This window comes from Cupressus sempervirens, chromosome 8, assembly GCF_028749045.1.
Source record: "Cupressus sempervirens isolate cs-2001-9-10 chromosome 8, ASM2874904v1, whole genome shotgun sequence".
Taxonomy (NCBI): Eukaryota; Viridiplantae; Streptophyta; class Pinopsida; order Cupressales; family Cupressaceae; genus Cupressus; species Cupressus sempervirens.
In genome coordinates this window covers 711,978,585-711,997,057 of record NC_143125.1, presented here as the reverse complement: position 1 = coordinate 711,997,057, position 18,473 = coordinate 711,978,585, and the positions used below count along the sequence as shown (strand labels likewise).

The following is an 18,473-nucleotide window of genomic DNA, read 5'->3' as shown; positions in this document are numbered from 1 at the left end:
TAATGCTTGAATGCCTATTGTATCAGATTCTAATTACGTGTGTAGTAAACAGTTCCTTTGGCTATCCAACCGACAATTATTGTAATCTATTAATCATTTGAAATTTATAAAAACAATTGTATTATAATATAAATTTAACATTAAATAATAAATAAATGTCCATTTTATCTCCTCTCCAAATAAATCTACATGCAAAAATATATAATGGTGGGATTGAAATATCTAACTTATAATATTTGTTGGCCACCTCAAAGCACCAGCTATAAGATTCTCAATCCTAATTGTAATATATTATTATTATTATTATTATTAATACAAATGTTTTATATTTACACTCGATTTGAAGTTTCCCTTCTCGGGTTTTTTAAATTGAACAAACAAATCACAGTAATAATTTAAAAAAAATAATAATAATAATAAACAGGATAAGCGGGCGCAAGTAAAAGAAAGGCTTCATTGATTACTGAGTCATTTCTTTTCTGAAGTCCATTTCATTGCGCTAGATGTTTTTCTAAGCGATGGAAGCTCTTCTGAAGCAATATGAGAGGCTGCAGAGGCCAATAGACCTGGTCCAAACTTTCCATGACCGTCAAATCAAAGAAGTTCCTGCTCGATATATTCTTCCATCTGATAAAAGGCCGTCCCTTGCTCTTCAAGCTCCTCAATCTATTCCTGTCATCGATTTAGCAGGTGAACACTCCGAGATAGTAACACAATTGACCCAAGCAGCCCAAGGCTGGGGATTCTTCCAGGTTTGTACCCTAACACCATTAAAACATACATACCCATTAGGTATTTTAAATATTTTCTATCTGGCTCAATGATTACAGGGGTTTGGCTTCTGCTTTTGAAGATAATAAATCACGGGATAGATCTTTCATTGTTGGAGAGGGTTAAAGGCGTGTCAAAAGATTTTTTTGATCTTCCTTTGGAAGAAAAAAGAAGACAGTGTCCAGTAAGACCCGGTACTCGTATGCTTGAAGGCTACGGTCGCTTCTTTGACATATCCGATGACACAGTCTTGGATTGGGTCGATGCCCTTGTTCATTTTATCTCCCCACCCTCTGTAAAGGCAGTTGACCATTGGCCAAAAACACCCCTCGCATACAGGTAAGTAAATTTAATTACAACATGCATAAACAATTTGTAATTAGGAGTATAAATTGATGCTGATTGATTGGTGGTGGACAATGAAGGGAAACCTATGAAAAATATGGAGAAGAGGTACTCAATCTTACAGATAAGTTGCTGGGTATGCTTTCTGAGGGTTTGGGGTTGGATACTGATTATGTTCAAACCCTTATCAAGCAACCACTGCTTCAGCTCAGAATCAATTATTATCCTCCTTGCCCTCAGCCAAATTTGGTGAATGGACTGAGACCCCATTCAGATGGGAGTGTGATCACTGCCCTGCTAGATGATCAGGTTGAGGGTCTTCAAGTTAAGAAAGGGGAAGAATGGTTTACTGTATCCCCTGTTCCTGGATCACTCATTGTCAACATTGGTGATCTCTTGCAGGTAAGTAAAATTTATAGAATTTTATCATGTCTTAATCATCTTGTTTATATGCAATTGGAGTTTAATGTTAAGACAGTCTTCATAACCCATTGCTCAATGCTCATGAGCTTAGAGGGTACACACTTAAACACTGATTCCATTTAGTAGATCATCAATTTTTTAACCAATTCTATACTGCTCTAGAGTAGGTTGTTCATACTGACCATCATGTTAATTGAAGTTCCTAGAAAACCAATAGTTAAACCAAGCAAATAAATGTGGCTTCTGCAATGCTAGGAGAATCCTCCGTAGTCTAGATACCTAAGGGATGAGTAGCTGGGTTTTAAAGTGTTCTTGCTTTGCTAGGGGCTTGTAATTTCTTTTTATGGAGATTATTTGCAAGCATGGCTGCTCAGTAGAGGCATCGTGCTAGTAATCTATTCCATTTTCATTCTTTATGATGTCAGAGCCTTACACTCAATAAGACTTGATCTCTTATGGACTCTCTTGAAACTATTCAACTTCACCAATAGACTAAAAGCCCTGATTAGTAACAAAATTTAATATGTAATTGGCATTCCATATATTCGTATATCAATCAAGCTTACAGGCTTTATCTTTCTGGTAGGTAGGGTAGTTCAGGGTACATCTCAACAAAGTGGTGCAGACATAACCCTGAACAGAACTTAGTAGGTTACATACTTTGTATGGGGAAAGATATATAGCATACAAACTGCACCACATCAAACTGTGTTCTATGAATAAATTTGCATCAGGGATGGTATGCAAATTGCATCACATCCGCTTTATATGTTTCAGCACGGTGCAGAGTGTAAAATATCTTTCTTATGCATCAACAGTTCTCCTTTTTTATTTGTACTAGTTTGGAGGAAATCTTAACCAAGCTGCCGGAGTTGACTTATGGCTTGTAAGTTTCAAATCAGCAACCGTGCAGGTTTCCTTAATACTTTTAGGCTAAGTTGCACGGGTACCTCCCCCCCCCCTCCGGACCACGTACCGGTTCGGACCGGTTCGTGGTTCTGGTCCGGTTCGACCTGGGTTCGTTTTTGGAGGCCTGGTTCGATCTGGTTCGAACCAGGGTTGGAACCCAAGAGAACCACATATAAAATTTCGGACCAGGGTTCGAACCCAGGAGAACCACACATATAAATTTTCCACATTACAACATGTTTTAATTTAATTTATGTTGATACATCTTGGGTTTGGGTTGGTAGGCATTACAATGCCACAGTTTTTTAGTGTTGAGTAATCCCTAGCTGTAAAACACTTTCTATTTGAATCAAAATGCTACTAAATTTGAGACACCCACAAGAGAAGATGCTCAACATGTGGCGACCACCATGACCAATTTCGAGGAATTTCAGGGCCTATTTGAGTAGCAATATGAATTTTTCAAACACTAAACAATAAACAACGTTTTATTGGGAAATGTTGTCCTGCAGAAGAAAGTTACGGTCACATGAATATGGTCAGGTGGGGCAGCTACTTACCACATTGTCTATCACTGTTTGGCTGATTATTTCTCCTCTAGGTATATTAAAAATTGTATTAAAGAATATTGAATTTGGGACGTCAGACTGTGTTAGCCAAAGGCCTCCATGAATGGTCTTTTTCCAGTTTACTGTTGTTGATCCGTGCTTGGGAGATTGTGCCCAAAGAGATTGAAGAATATTCAGCTGGTCAAAGGATTTACCTTCTGCAAGCTAGATCTAATTAGTTTTTAACCACGTTCAATCGATTATGTTAATCATAATAAGAGTTTGGTAAATAAATTTATGAAAAGAAGAAATTTTTATTAAAACTTACTGTTGATCTGCATAAACTAATCAGATACAGTTATGAATTTTTTAAATGAAAGGGAAGAGATCTAGTCGCTAGGGGTTCCAATGATCGCTGTGGTTTGCTACTATATTGTTTATGCTGTTTTAAAGTTTTTTGTTGTTCAAATGTGTTTATGCTACTATGCTACATTCTAATTCTAACTCATGCTTCGTAAAGATGTATATATATATATATATATATTTAAAAAAAAAAAAAAATTTTACATGTTTTTGTACTAACGAACCCAAACCCCTTTTCAAAATTTTGTCGAACCAGCGAACCGGTTCTCAAACCCGAACCCGGAACCGAACCGCGAACCGGCAACTTAGCTTTTAGGCATAAATTTGCACCAGTAATGAAATTCGTTTTGGTTTTAAAATATCCTACCGATGAATCAGAGTTAAGAGTAGGAAATCCAAGCAAATAAATCTGGCTTTGGAATACAGGAAAAACACTTTATAGTCTGAATTTGAAAAGATAAGAAGATGGGGGCGGTAAGGTATTTCTGCTTTGCTAGGAGATCCTAAGTATGAGTCCAAGTTGGTATGTAAAAACTAACATATGGGTTTCCCTAAGTTTGACTCCAACCTAGTACGTAAAATATAACATATATGTTTCCCTAAGTTCGATTCCACTCTAGTCTGTAAAAACTAATTTATAGGTTTCCTTGCTTATGAAGTGCAGCCTAGAGTGTAAAATCTCTTTCTCATGCATCACAGTTTTACAGCTTATCTGAATAAGTAGTTTTGCAACATGGGTAGTTGAGAGAAAATCTAAACCAATTTACATCAGAATGAGTTATGGCTTGTAAATTCCAATTCAACAACTATGCAGGTTTGCTTAGTACTTGTATATGGATCTGGGTTACACTGGTAATGAAATGCACTTTGATTTTTAAAATATCCTACTGATGAATCAACTTTTCAGGTTTGCTTAATGCTTGTAGGAATAAGTAGTTTTGCAACATGGGTAGTTGAGAGAAAATCTAAACCAATTTGCATCAAAATGAATTATGGCTTGTAAATTCCAATTCAGCAACTGTGTAGGTTTGCTTGGTACTTTTATATAGATTTGGTTTACACTGGTAATGAATGCACTTTGATTTTTAAAATATCCTACTAATAAATCAACTTTTCAGGTTTTCTTAATGCTTGTAGGAATAATTAGTTTTGCAACATGGGTAGTTGAGAGAAAATCTAAACCAATTTGCATCAGAATGAATTATGGCTTGTAAATTCCAATTCAGCAACTGTCCAGGTTTGCTTGGTACTTGTGTATGGATTTGGTTTACATTGGTAATGAAATGCACTCTGATTTTAAAATTTCCTACTGATGAATCAACTTTTCAGGTTTGCTTAATGCTTCTAGTAATAGATGTTGAACATTTTTGTTCTTTTAGTTTACATAGAAAATATATTGCTTTTAAATACATAAGATTTGTTAGGATGATTTCTGTGCACTACAATGGCAGATTATAAGCAATGGAAAATACAAGAGTGCAGAGCACAGGGCGGTGGTGAATACCAATCAGTACAGGATGTCAGTCGTCATGTTCTTAGTTCCACAAGATGGTGCACTTATTGCTCCAGCCCCTGAATTGATTGATGAAACTCATCCCAGATTGTATCAATCTACGTTAGCTGAAGAGTATGGAACAAGTTATATGAGCAAGGATACTCGAGGAAAAGCTTCAGTAGAAGCTCTTGTAATAGAGCAGCAGTCGTAGTGTGCATTTAATATGCCTGTAGCCTTATGTTGTATTATTTCTGTAAGTTAGAACAGCTAACGAATAACAGGATCCAAACCTAAGAATCAAAATAACTACAACTTCTTCGATCAACCAGACATCAAACTCTTTGGTGGTCTCTATGTTATAACAAACTTCGCTAATAGAAACAGGGAGGTCATCTAGTATGAATATGCGTTTAAGTATGTTCAAACGAAAAAAGATGAATTGTTACAGTAAGCTTCAATTTGGTAATCATTTTTATAGTAAACGGATATATGGGTTGTGTTTGTATACTGGTCTGCTATAGTATTCTCTACTTAAAAGACTTAGTGGTCTCTTATACCAACAATGCCCTTATTGGTGGGTGGATTATATGACAGTTATGTTTTTCGTTTATGTTTTTTTTATGAAAGCCTGATCCAAAATTAATTACCTTGATAAATCTATAAACAGTTTCAGAGTTCTAAAATTCTGATAAACCTATACATTCTTGAAATCTTAATAGTTAAATTAATTTATATAATCTTAGGGAAAAATATAAATTAGAATTCTATTGTTTTGGACATATTTTATAGGGTTTTGCAAATAATTTTTTAAATTTTTTATTTATTTATTTGATCATTAATGACATTAAAATGTGCAGTCTAATAACACTGTGTATTGTAAAATCTGTTAACATTAATTCAATGGCCATTTCTAAATTACATCTTTTATAGTTTTTTCTGTTTTAAAATGTACATGTCATATGTAAATATTAAATGTCTTTCAAATAGAAAATGATACAATCAGATGGTTAGCCTAAAGGCTAATCTTGTAGAATTCAGAAACCTAAAAGCACATTAGCTTAGACTAAAAATAAATTAGAAGATTGAGTTAACCACATGAATGAGTCATCTTTACCATTTTTAGAGGGGAGAATAAGATGAATAAGTTTCTTGACTTTAGAATTGAAGAATCGTAAAGAAACCATTCTTATTTTGTATTTTATCAGCTTATCTCATCAACTATTGTAACCAAAATCTATACTAGTATTAGTGGATTTGACCTCTATTTAACTATATATTCTATCTTTTATATGTTTTTATAATCTCTTTTTTGAATCTTTTACCTCAAGTAATATTAAATATCTCTGCTAAATTATCCTATAAGCAAGTTGTAAGGGATCTTCAACTTAATGAACCCCTTGATAGATTACAAGATCAAAGACAGAAAAAAGCGCAGTTTATTTTCTCCCTAAAAAGCACTAATGAATTGTTTTAGTGCCTCAAATTTGTTCATGTAGGGATGTCCTCAAAACTATGGACTTAGTTGTAGTACAAAAGACCAATATGGTCATGATAAACTATGTTCATTTAGGTAATATTGTTTGATTTAATCTGGAAGTTAGTCAATTAGGTCCAAGGCATATAGATGTTTGACTATAAGAGAAAGAAAAAAAGAATAAACATATAATTGTATGTAGATAAGTGACAATTGCATGGATTCAACTTTGCACAAGATAGTATCGTTTATCATCATAACTATTTATCAAGACATTTCTTAACTATTGGCATACAATTAAATGAGAGGCCAATAATTGTAATTTCTGAGTAACATTTTGGACCTACTTTGAGACACACATGAATACTAAATGATTATGCATTTTCAAGTATATAACACACATAGCTATGTATGTGTACTAAAGTTAATGTTTCTACACAAAAATGATAAGACCCATAAAGCCCATGGGATCCCAATAGAATAATGTACCTTACCATTTTTAGAGGGGAGAATTAGATGAATAAGTTTCTTGACTTTAGAATTGAAGAATCGTAAAGAAACCATTCTTATTTTGTCTTTTATCAGCTTATCTCATCAACTATTGTAACCAAAATCTATACTAGTATTAGTGGATTTGACCTCTATTTAACTATATATTCTATCTTTTATATGTTTTTATAATCTCTTTTTTGAATCTTTTACCTCAAGTAATATTAAATATCTCTGCTAAATTATCCTATAAGCAAGTTGTAAGGGCTCTTCAACTTAATGAACCCCTTGATAGATTACAAGATCAAAGACAGAAAAAAGCGCAGTTTATTTTCTCCCTAAAAAGCACTAATGGATTGTTTTAGTGCCTCAAATTTGTTCATGTAGGGATGTCCTCAAAACTATGGACTTAGTTGTAGTACAAAAGACCAATATGGTCATGATAAACTATGTTCATTTAGGTAATAGTGTTTGATTTAATCTGGAAGTTAGTCAATTAGGTCAAAGGTATATAGATGTTTGACTATAAGAGAAAGAAAAAAAGAATAAACATATAATTGTATGTAGATAAGTGACAATTGCATGGATTCAACTTTGCACAAGATAGTATCGTTTATCATCATAACTATTTATCAAGACATTTCTTAACTATTGGCATACAATTAAATGAGAGGCCAATAATTGTAATTTCTGAGTAACATTTTGGACCTACTTTGAGACACACATGAATACTAAATGATTATGCATTTTCAAGTATATAACACACATAACTATGTATGTGTACTAAAGTTAATGTTTCTACACAAAAATGATAAGACCCATAAAGCCCATGGGATCCCAATAGAATAATGTACCTTACATGATCTAAGTGTTTATTTTACAATGAAATTCTAGACCAAAGGAAGGAGAAACTTATTCCATGCCTAGTTTTTAAATTGTAAAATAAGAATATATTAGTAAGCATGCATGTCCCCCACACATTTAATATAATTATGTAAAATACAAGAGCAATCATTTAATATATCTAATAAAGATTACTACATAACATATAAGAACAATGCCACACAAATTAATGAGATTATTTAATTTTTATAACAAGCCAATGATTACATAACATATAAGGACAATGACACAAAATGATGAGATTATTTAATTTTTCTAACAAGTTGAAACATATGACGTAAACAAATTTACACAGTTATAACATCATTGAAGCATAGCATTCAATTTAAACTATGTATCCTTATCCCACATAAAATGCAATAGTAAATGATTCAAAAAGCTATATGTAAGCAATATGTATGAAACTGCAAAGCATGTATATTAGGAGGTATTCTCCATAACAACCATGAACAATAAATAAACATTTTAAAAGATTCTATTTAGTTGAGTGAATAGATATTTGTAATCACAATTAAAAAGGAAAGCTATCTAAGACCGAAAATTTGACAACCACATTCCTACATTGATAGTTCCACCTCTCTAATAAGTAAAATAGACAAATGAGTATAAAAAGTATATGAATACTTCCAACCCAAGACCGTTTAAGAATGGTCAACATTGTTATATAGTGTTATAACACTGAAATGAATGATGTAATATTCTAAATTGCTAGAAAGCTCAATAAATTCTTACAATAACATTACAATCACAATGGCTAGGAGATCTAGCAAGAGGCTCAAAATGGATAAATTTAGAACCCCTCTCAAAAAGGATGAGTTTAGAATCCACGGGGATAGAAACTAAACCTACTAGGAAGGAAAATAAAATTGATTCCCCCTGCCTCCAGGAGTAAGGATAACCCTAGCCCATCCCATGTTTCTAATACCATGGAAGGTAACCCATCCCCAAACAAGAGCTTGGGTGAGGATATCACCTCCCCCATGAAGGAGGCAAAGAGGCGTGGGGAGAAGATGGGGGGTCTCCACCGGGACAAAGAGAAAAGTAAAACTAAGATGGATATGTTGGAGAAATCTATGAATGATCTAACATACAACCAAGAGGCCTTGTATCTTGTATAGAAAATTTGAGACCCTTGCTAAGTTTGCTACAAAGGTTGACAATGAGGATAAGGATGTGGGAAAAGAAAGTGAATCCACCCGCTCCCTCTATAGCTTCCTGGCAGATGACTGGTTCAAGACCCTGCCCTAGGAAGGAGGATGACAAACCTATTAAGGAGGACCTAGGTGATAGAGAGGGGAGCCAACCCCTATGTTTTTTTTTCTCTTTTAAATTTTTGTTATGATGTGGTATTTTATGAACTTTGTGCCCTACGAGGCAAATTTGTATGAGTTGAAACATTGTTGGTTCCATAGTAGCACTCGTAGATTATGCTACTACATTTTTTTTGGTTTAGATATTATGGCAGTATGTTTGTTTCAGTTAATAATGCTAGTAAGAAAGAGTTTGATCTTTTTTGGGTTGATAAGTTTTTTTTGATGTCTAGAAAAGGAATAGCTGAAATTTTAGTGGTATGACTTCTGGTTGATCTCTAACCTAGTGTACTTCGGGGTCAAGCCCCCTATAACTGATTTTTAATACATCAAAAACATTACAATCAAAGTATTACCTTTAAAGGCCTAAAGTAGCCAACAAAGAGAGCTTAAGAGAGGTAGTAAAGAGTGTTATAAGAGAACTTCTGCAAAGCTTCTCTAGATTTAGTAAACATGTGAGAGTATGGGTAGAAAAACTAGTGACAACTTTAAACATTAATAAGTTGGAGAGGGTAGTAAATAGTGTTATAAGAGAACTTTTGTAAAGTTTCTCTAAATTTAGTAAACATATGACAAAATAAATTGAAAAAAATAATGTCAACATATTAATGTTTTGTAATACAAATCAGCTTTGAGAAGGAAATTATTTGTTAAAGGATTTATTTATGTTCATTTACTAAATTATATGTACTCATTACTTAAGATTTCACTTTATGCACATGCATTTCCATTTAATAATTAAATATTAATTATTAAATGTCATTTACCTCTTAGGGTTTCCCTATTAGCATTTTGCGATCTCCTTTATTAGGATTGATCTATTATATATTCATTCATTCTTTCAAATTGATAATATATTCTTGCATGTTTTCATAGCCAAACCCATGCCTTCTCTTGTCTTTTTCTTCTCTGTGACATGTTCTTGCATGAAGGTGTTCTATTGGATTTGTTCTCATCAAATTCTTCATATTATAAGAGTCCGATCTATTGTAGCTTGTTCTTATTTGAAGAAAAAGAGGAACAAGGGTTTGATATAACATATCTAGCTATTTTTAGGTATCTTTTATGAAAATATGGGGGTTTCTAAAATTCGAAGCTCTTTGAGTCAAAATGAACTTCACAATTGGAATTAGAGTGTGTCAAAACCCCTATTTTTAAATAAAACACTTCAAACTTTGGACAACGTTGACTGGGGAGGCAAATCAAATTTTGCATACCAAGGTCGTGCGACCTTTCCATGCAAATCAACACAATTTTTTTAAAATCACAATTTTTTTATTTTTATTTTAAAGATTTTTTTTAAAGAAGTGCAACCCATATTAAAAATAATGTTGTGGTATATTAACACTGCATGTGCTTTATTAACACCACTATAGTTTATTAAAACCACACAGTGTTCTAAACCATCCCCAAACCATGTAGTCACTGCTAGCAGCTACCATCACCACAAGCCACTACCACCTCTATGAGTGTGCCTCCTTTGGATCTTTGCCATTGTGCCACCAGGCCACCTCTACCCTGTCCCACCCGCTTGTAATCACATGGGTGATCAGGGGGCTAAAACTTAAGGCTAAAGGTGGTTCTTTGGCAATTGTTTTGCTATTTTGGGGTCCTATTTATTTTTTTCACAATAACTTAAACATACAATATCATTTATGGGAAAACGATATATCATCGAAAGGCTGATTCTGAGACAGTGACATTGGTGTAGGTTTTGCTAATAATTTTTTCTAGAATGGTACCTTTTTGTAGTCAAAGTCTGATGGTTTTTTTAATCTTCTAGGGGTCATAACTTGCTCATTTTAGCTCCATTTTTTGATCCCAAAGAAGTGCCAAAAAACTCTTCTCAAGTACTTTCCAAATTCTCTGTTATTTTTATCATTATTTTTCAATAGGTACACGTGGTTCTAAACTAAATCTTTTATTCTTTTTTCTTGTATATGCATTCTTTCTATCATCTAGGGTTTAATTTTTTGCATTGTGGGAGTGTTTTATATTATTGTTTCTATCTTTTATATTAGTAAACCAAAATTATTTTTAAAAAATCAAACACCTTTTAAAACAATGCCCAAGACCTCTTCTTGTCTAGTTCCTCTAAACCCACACAACTATCACACATGGACATCTTCTATAACATGACTTCTCCATTCAAAGGGGTTGTGGTCTTGTTTAGATGAAGTACAACATGTTTTATAGAGGCCTTTTGAGGTTATTCAACACAATACTAAGATAGATGAGGCCATGGGTTTGATTTCTTTGAATGTTTTAGACAGCTTGCAATCTCATCTTAATGTGTTAAATACCCCTTGAGAAATTTGGGTCAAGTTCAATGATTTTTTTAGTACCATCATTGAGTTTAGGGAACTTTAGATTGAGGGTGAGCTTTCATCACTTGTACCAAATGTTTTTCCCTCTATTAAGGACATCTTGATGAGGTTTAAACAACATATATCTTTGTTACATGATAGTGGGAAAGTGAAGACTAATAAGTATTAGGATTAACCTCAAACAGAAATAACAATTACATGCAAATATAACCAATACCAGAAAATAGTAGATCACATAAAAGAGAACACAAGACACCAAGTTTTAACATGGTTCACCCAATCCTTAGGCTACGTCCCTGGAAACCCCTACAAGGGCATTTTCCCTTGATCCCACCCTGTACTACAACAGGGAGCACACTTGGGTGTTGCCCCAGGACCCTATAGGGGTGTTACCCCTTGACCCCATCTTGGGGGCACTAACCCCAAACCCCCATAGAAATAATATGGGGAGAAAATTGTGCTGAAAAAACCTCCAAGTCTGATTAGGCTCTACATCACATCAATCTCTCACTTGGAGACTAATCAAACTCCACAATAATAACCTCCCACTTGGAGATTGATCATTGCACTGCTAAACCTATAGCTCACACTAGAATATCAAACCACCCTAGACTCTATTGTTCTTTTATTGTATTTAGTCAAGAAGACCAACCAAAGCTAAATAGGAATTGAGCTTCTCCCTTGTCACTACTTTTGTAAAAAAATCAGCTATTTGTATGCATCTTCTCTAGCTTTAACTATCTATCATCCAAAACTAACTGAATATAATGGTACCCATCTGCATGTGTTTTGTCTTTGAATGGAAAGCATAATTCTTTGCAAGATGAATGACACTCTAGCTATCTGTAAAAAAATATTTATCCCTTTTAGGGTGTCCCAATTCTTCCAAGAAGAACTGAAGCCATATCATCTCATTGGTTGCCTCTATAGCAGCAATATATTCTGCCTCTATAGTAGATAAAGCATAACCTTCTGTAATTGAGAAACCCATCTCACTACTGCCCCACCAATAGTAAATACATAACCTATAGTACTTTACCTAGTATCATATCCCCTGCCAAATCTGAGTCAACATATCCCTATAAATCTGTAGTAGAGCCCCCAAAATGTAAACACTTATTGGATGTACCTCTCAAGTATTTGAGAATCCATTTAATTGTATTCCAATGCTCAAGTTCTGGATGACTCGTATACTTGCTAACAACTCCCACTATATGTGCAATATCTAGCCGTGTACATACCATAACATACATCAAGCTTCCTATAGCTGAAGCATAAGGTACCTTAGACATCTTATCCTCCTCTTCCTATGTCTTGGGACACATCTCCTTAGTCAACTTCAAATGACTAGGTAAGGGTGTATTGACAGCTTTAGCATTCTCTATAGAGAAATGTTGAAACACCTTCTCAATATAATCAACCTAAGATAATGTCAGTTTCTTGTTCTTCCTATCTTTGCAAATCTTCATACCAAGGATTTGTTTTGCTGCCCCCAAATCCTTCATAGTAAATGCATGTGATAATTGACATTTCAGCCCCTTAATGTGATCCATGTTAAACCTAGCTACAAGCATATTATCAACATATAAACATAAAATAATGTAACTGCTATCATCCAACCTCTTAAAATAAATACAATGATCTAAGTGACACCTATATCCATGCTCATGCATAAACTTGTCAAATTTTAGATACCATTACCGAGGTGCTTGCTTCAAGCAATATAAAATTTTCTTCAATCTGCACACTAAGTTCTCCTTACTTTTGACCTCAAATCCCTATGGCTGTGCCATATATATCTCTTCATCCAAATCACTATGAAAAAAGGTTGTTTTAACATCAATCTGCTCCAAATGTAAATCTTTAGTAGCCACAATACTTAAAATAGTGCAAATAGAAGTAATTTTTATAACAAGAGAGAATATCTCATCAAAATCAATGCCTTTTTTCTATGCAAATCCTTTTACCACTAATCTAGCTTTAAATCTTTTCTTAGCTCCATCCTCTTCTTTCAACCTATAAATCCATTTATTCTGTAAATCCCATTTACCTACAAGAAACTTGCATAAATCCCATGTCTTATTTTTCAACAAGGAATCCATTTCATTCTTCATTGCAGACTCCCATTGAATCTTAGTATCCACCTGCATAGCTTCATCATAACATTCAAGTTCACTAGCATCAGTAAGTAAAATAGAATACAAGGAAGGAGAAAATCTTTCTGGAGGTCTACTTAGCCTTGTTGACCATTTAACATTCATGTTAGGAACCTGTGTGTTCCTTCTGTTTATTTTGTTAGAGTAGTGTTGTTGGACGCATATGCTTTGTAAGTCGTCCCGTGAGTATATTTTATTATCCCACATGCATAGGTAGTATTACTTTTCTAGATCGTACCCAGTATATAAGAATAGGTTGAGGCCCTTGATGGGTACGGACGAATTTATTGTATTGAGCTTGCTCAAAGGAGGTTACCCCCTCAAAGTGGCCTGCGATCAGTAGATTCATTCTGAGTTCTGCTATCACTTGGTATTCTGTTATTTCGAGCATTCTCACGATATTGCTATAAGGAGGTTCTTCACATCTGGTATCAGAGCACTCTCTTGGGCTCGCTGGGTGGAAATTACATCAAATTTTTAATTTTTCTGTTTTTTAGTCGTAGCTTCCTTGTTTGCTTTCTGTTTCTGCTCATACTTCCGCAGAACGTCTGCAATATCATTTCGCATACTTCCTTCCTTGGCGACCCAACCCCAAATTTTACATATCAAAGCCCTAAATCCCTCATTTCTCTAATTTTAGGGTTTGCCCTATCTTTTTCACCTCTCATCCAATCGCCACCAAACTGAGCCACAAGATTCGATTCCTCATTTTGCTCCCTTATCCCTCTTGGACTGTTCGCCTCATTTCGCCTCCCTACCCTTGAAACCCTCATTTTTCTTTTTCCCTTGTCCCCAGGTAGTCTCCCACCACCCGTCGAACACCCATTTCCTATATGAGTTTTACCCAAATCCAAGTTTGCCGTAACTAAAAAAGTTTTTGTTTCTCATCTTCTACCCATTCCAAAAAAAAAAAAAAAAAAAAAAAAAAAAACCAAAAAAAAAAAAAAAAAAAACCTTGTTTTATGGTTGTTATGCGTACAGGAGCAAAAATCATGGAAGAGGAAATTGCATCCCTCAAAACCAAACTTCAAGATCTGGATGACAAAATTCTGGGTCTTAACTTTCAGCAGTCAGCCATGAGCCGAAACCATTCAGGAGATACTGGGTCCTCTTCTGGCAATTTCCGTGGACCAAAGCTTGATTTTCCACGCTTCGATGGTTCTGATCCGACTGGATGGATCTATAGGGCAGAGCAGTATTTCAGCTTGCATAATACTTTGGATAACCACAAAGTCCCCCTTGCATCTTTTCATTTGGAACATGAAGCTCTTCAATGGTTCCGTTGGTACATCAAGGCTAATGTAGGCCCAACGTGGAGCGAATTGTGCACCCTCATTTTGGAGCGCTTTGGCCCTAGTTCCTTTGATGATTTCACAGGAGCACTCACTAAACTGCGTCAAACAGGCACTGTAAGAGAATACCAGACAGAGTTTGAAAAATTAGCTAATCACACAGAGGGCTTGTCTGATGAATTCTTCCGTAGTTGTTTTGTCAGTGGTCTGAAGGATGCACTTCGCTCAGAAGTCAAAATGTTTCGACCTACTACAATGATGGAAGCCCTTGGGTTGGCTAAGTTAGCGGAAGACAAGATTAGTGCTCTCCAACGCTCCAGATCTAATTTTGTTCCATTCAGAAATACAGGTTCTCACAACCCTCCAGTCATACCAGCTCCCAGAACTACTCCGATCAAGCACTTGTCTGAAACAGAGATGCGAGTCAGGCGAGACAAAGGGCTTTGTTATAATTGTGATGAGAAATGGTCTCGGGGCCATAGATGTGTTCAGCAAAAGCTCTATCTCTTGGATGTGGATTCTCCATCGGAACTGGAAGAATATGTAGATGCTCAGGAAACAGTGGATGATGAGGTTGAGCCTCACCAGCCTGAACCTCCTTCACCAGAAGCTCCACCAGAGATATCTGTCCATGCTTTGACAGGAGTCACTACTCCACAAACCATGCGGGTCCAGGGTTTCTTCAAGAAGATCCCTCTTACTATACTCATTGATTCTGGTAGCACTCATAACTTCATTGATCCACGAATAGCCAAACAGGCTGATTGCTTTATCCATCCCTGCTCTAGCTTTGAAGTCATGATTGCCAATGGGGGCACTTTACCTTGTAAAGGGAAATGTCGCAATGTGCGTCTCTCTATTGGAGATTATAACATGCGCTCTGACATGTTTGCCTTACCCTTAGGTGGCTTTGATGTGGTTTTGGGTGCCCAATGGTTACACACTCTTGGCCCCATTCTCTGGGATTTTGCTGAACTTTGGATGCAGTTTTCAGCCGAGGGGCACCAACACACTTTGAAAGGCTTACAACCAGGGTCTCTCAGCATCATCAGTTCACACCGTATGGAAAAACTTCTTAAGAAGAATTCACATGGTGTCATCGCTCAGCTCCATTCCATTCAGATGCAGCCATCAGCAGTCTCTAGCACTCCTGCCGATCTCCAACACATTTTGGACAAGTATTCTGGTATATTTGCTGAACCTGTGGGATTACCTCCTTCTCGTCCAGAGGACCACCGTATTCAGCTCCTTCCTGGCAGTGTTCCGCCCAACATCAGGCCCTACCGCTACCCATTTCATCAGAAGACCGAAATCGAGATACTTGTCCGTGACTTACTGAAGCAAGGTATTATTCGCCCTAGTACCAGTTCCTTTTCTTCTCCAGTTCTGCTTGTTCGCAAAAAAGATGGGTCATGGCGACTCTGCATTGATTTCCGAGCACTTAATCATCTCACTATAAAGGACAAGTTTCCCATTCCAGTTGTTGATGAACTTCTTGATGAACTTCATGGGGCTCATTTTTTCTCCAAGTTAGATCTTCATTCTGGGTATCATCAAATTCGGGTTCATGAGGAGGATATACCTAAAACTGCCTTCCGCACACATGATGGTCACTATGAATTTTTAGTCATGCCCTTCGGCCTCACGAATGCTCCTTCAACATTTCAGGCAGTGATGAATAACATATTTCGGCCATACCTCCGGAAATTCATTCTAGTCTTCTTTGATGATATCCTCATATATAGCAAAACTTGGGCTGAGCATCTCCATCATCTGGAGCTTGTCTTGCAACTCCTCTCTGATCATCAACTCTGTGCAAAACTATCTAAATGTGTGTTTGGCCAGGAGGAAGTGGAGTATCTCGGGCATATTGTTGCACACCATGGAGTGCGGGTGGATCCTACAAAAATAGATGCCATGAAAACTTGGCCGCATCCTAAAACTCTCAAGAGCCTTCGGGGTTTTTTGGAGTTGACTGGCTACTACCGCAAGTTTGTCAAAGATTACGGGAAAATTGCAGCACCATTGACAGCTCTGTTAAAAAAGGATGCCTTCTCCTGGACCCCTGTTGCTGAGACTGCATTTGAACAACTGAAACAGGCTATGTGCAGTACACCTGTTCTCGCGATGCCAAATTTTTCCAAACCCTTCACTATTGAGAGTGATGCTTGCGGCAATGGATTGGGTGTTGTTCTCCTGCAAGATGACCATCCTATTGCGTTCACTAGCAAAGCCCTCTCTGGTAAGAATCTAGCCCTCTCTACTTATGAAAAAGAAATGATGGCTATTTTGCATGCTGTACAGAAGTGGCGGCCATACCTCTTAGGGAGTCATTTTTGCATCAGAACCGATCACCAAAGTCTGAAATACTTCCTGGAACAACGGGTATCCTCTCCTACACAACAGAAATGGGTCAGCAAACTCATGGGGTATGATTATGAGATCACCTACAAGAAGGGTAAGGAGAATATTGTGGCAGATGCTCTTTCTCGCACATTTGATAATCAAGCTTCCCTTTCCGCTATTTCTATGCCCATTCCCAATTGGTTAGCATCTGTTCAGCAGGGCTATGACAGTGACTCTTCTTTATCTCAAATCATTCACCAGCTAGCCAATAATCCTTCTGCTATACCACATTACTCTTGGGATGGTGCTTCTCTTCGATACAAGGGTCGGCTAGTGCTTCCTCAGAACCCAGCTCTACATCAGGCTATTTTTTATGAACTCCATGCTTCTCCTTCAGCAGGGCACTCAGGCTTCCTCAAAACTTATGAGCGAGCAAGGAGAAACTTCTTTTGGAAAGGGATGAAACAGACGATTCAATAGATGGTGGCTGAATGTGATACTTGCCAACGCCACAAGGGTGAAACGACCCACCTTCCTGGCTTGCTCGAACCATTGGCCATCCCTACACGGATTTGGACTGATATTTCTATGGATTTCATTGAAGGGCTTCCTAAATCCGGTGGCAAGACAGTGATCTTGGTTGTGGTTGATTGTCTCTCGAAATATAGTCATTTTTGTGCCCTCAGCCACCCCTATACTGCCTCCTCTGTTGCACAAATCTTCATGGACCAGATATTTTGTCTTCATGGACTCCCTTCTTCCATTGTCTCTGATCGTGATGCAACTTTTACCAGTCATTTTTGGACTGAACTGTTTCAGAAAACTGGCACCAAACTGAAGATGAGTTCGGGCTATCACCCACAAACTGATGGTCAAACTGAAATTGTCAATAAATGCTTGGAAACTTATCTTCGTTGCTTCACTTCCGAGCAGCAACATCAGTGGGCCAAGTGGCTCCCTTTAGCTGAATGGTGGTACAATACCTCTTACCACACTACCTCTAAAATGACTCCATATGAAGCAGTCTATGGTCAGGCACCTCCAGTGCTCCTTCCCTACACTCCCAACAGCTCACCAGTCCAGGCAGTTGACATAGTTCTCCGCAGCAGGGATCAGATTCTTCGTACCTTACAGGATAATCTTCACATGGCCCGTAATCGGATGAAACAGCAAGCAGATCAACACCGTTCTGAGCGCTCATTTCAAGTTGGGGATATGGTTTTTCTTCGTCTACAGCCATACAAACAATCCTCCCTAAAGCTGAAAGGGCGTCATAAGCTGGCCCCAAAATTTTATGGGCCTTATAAGGTTCTGCAGAAGAT

At 36.6% G+C, this 18,473-nt stretch overlaps 1 protein-coding gene across 1 annotated transcript in view; it reads left to right on the top strand.

Moving 5' to 3' along the window:
- The first annotated feature begins 431 nt into the window (after positions 1-431).
- Positions 432-18,473, top strand: part of LOC149544422 (uncharacterized) — a 55,113-nt gene continuing 37,071 nt past the window's right edge. The window contains exons 1-4 of the mRNA XM_089795972.1: positions 432-752; positions 854-1,110; positions 1,197-1,518; positions 4,811-5,064. Coding sequence (XP_089652098.1) covers positions 519-752; positions 854-1,110; positions 1,197-1,518; positions 4,811-5,064 — 1,067 coding nt within the window. The 5' untranslated portion in view covers positions 432-518. The remainder of the gene's footprint in view (positions 753-853; positions 1,111-1,196; positions 1,519-4,810; positions 5,065-18,473) is intronic.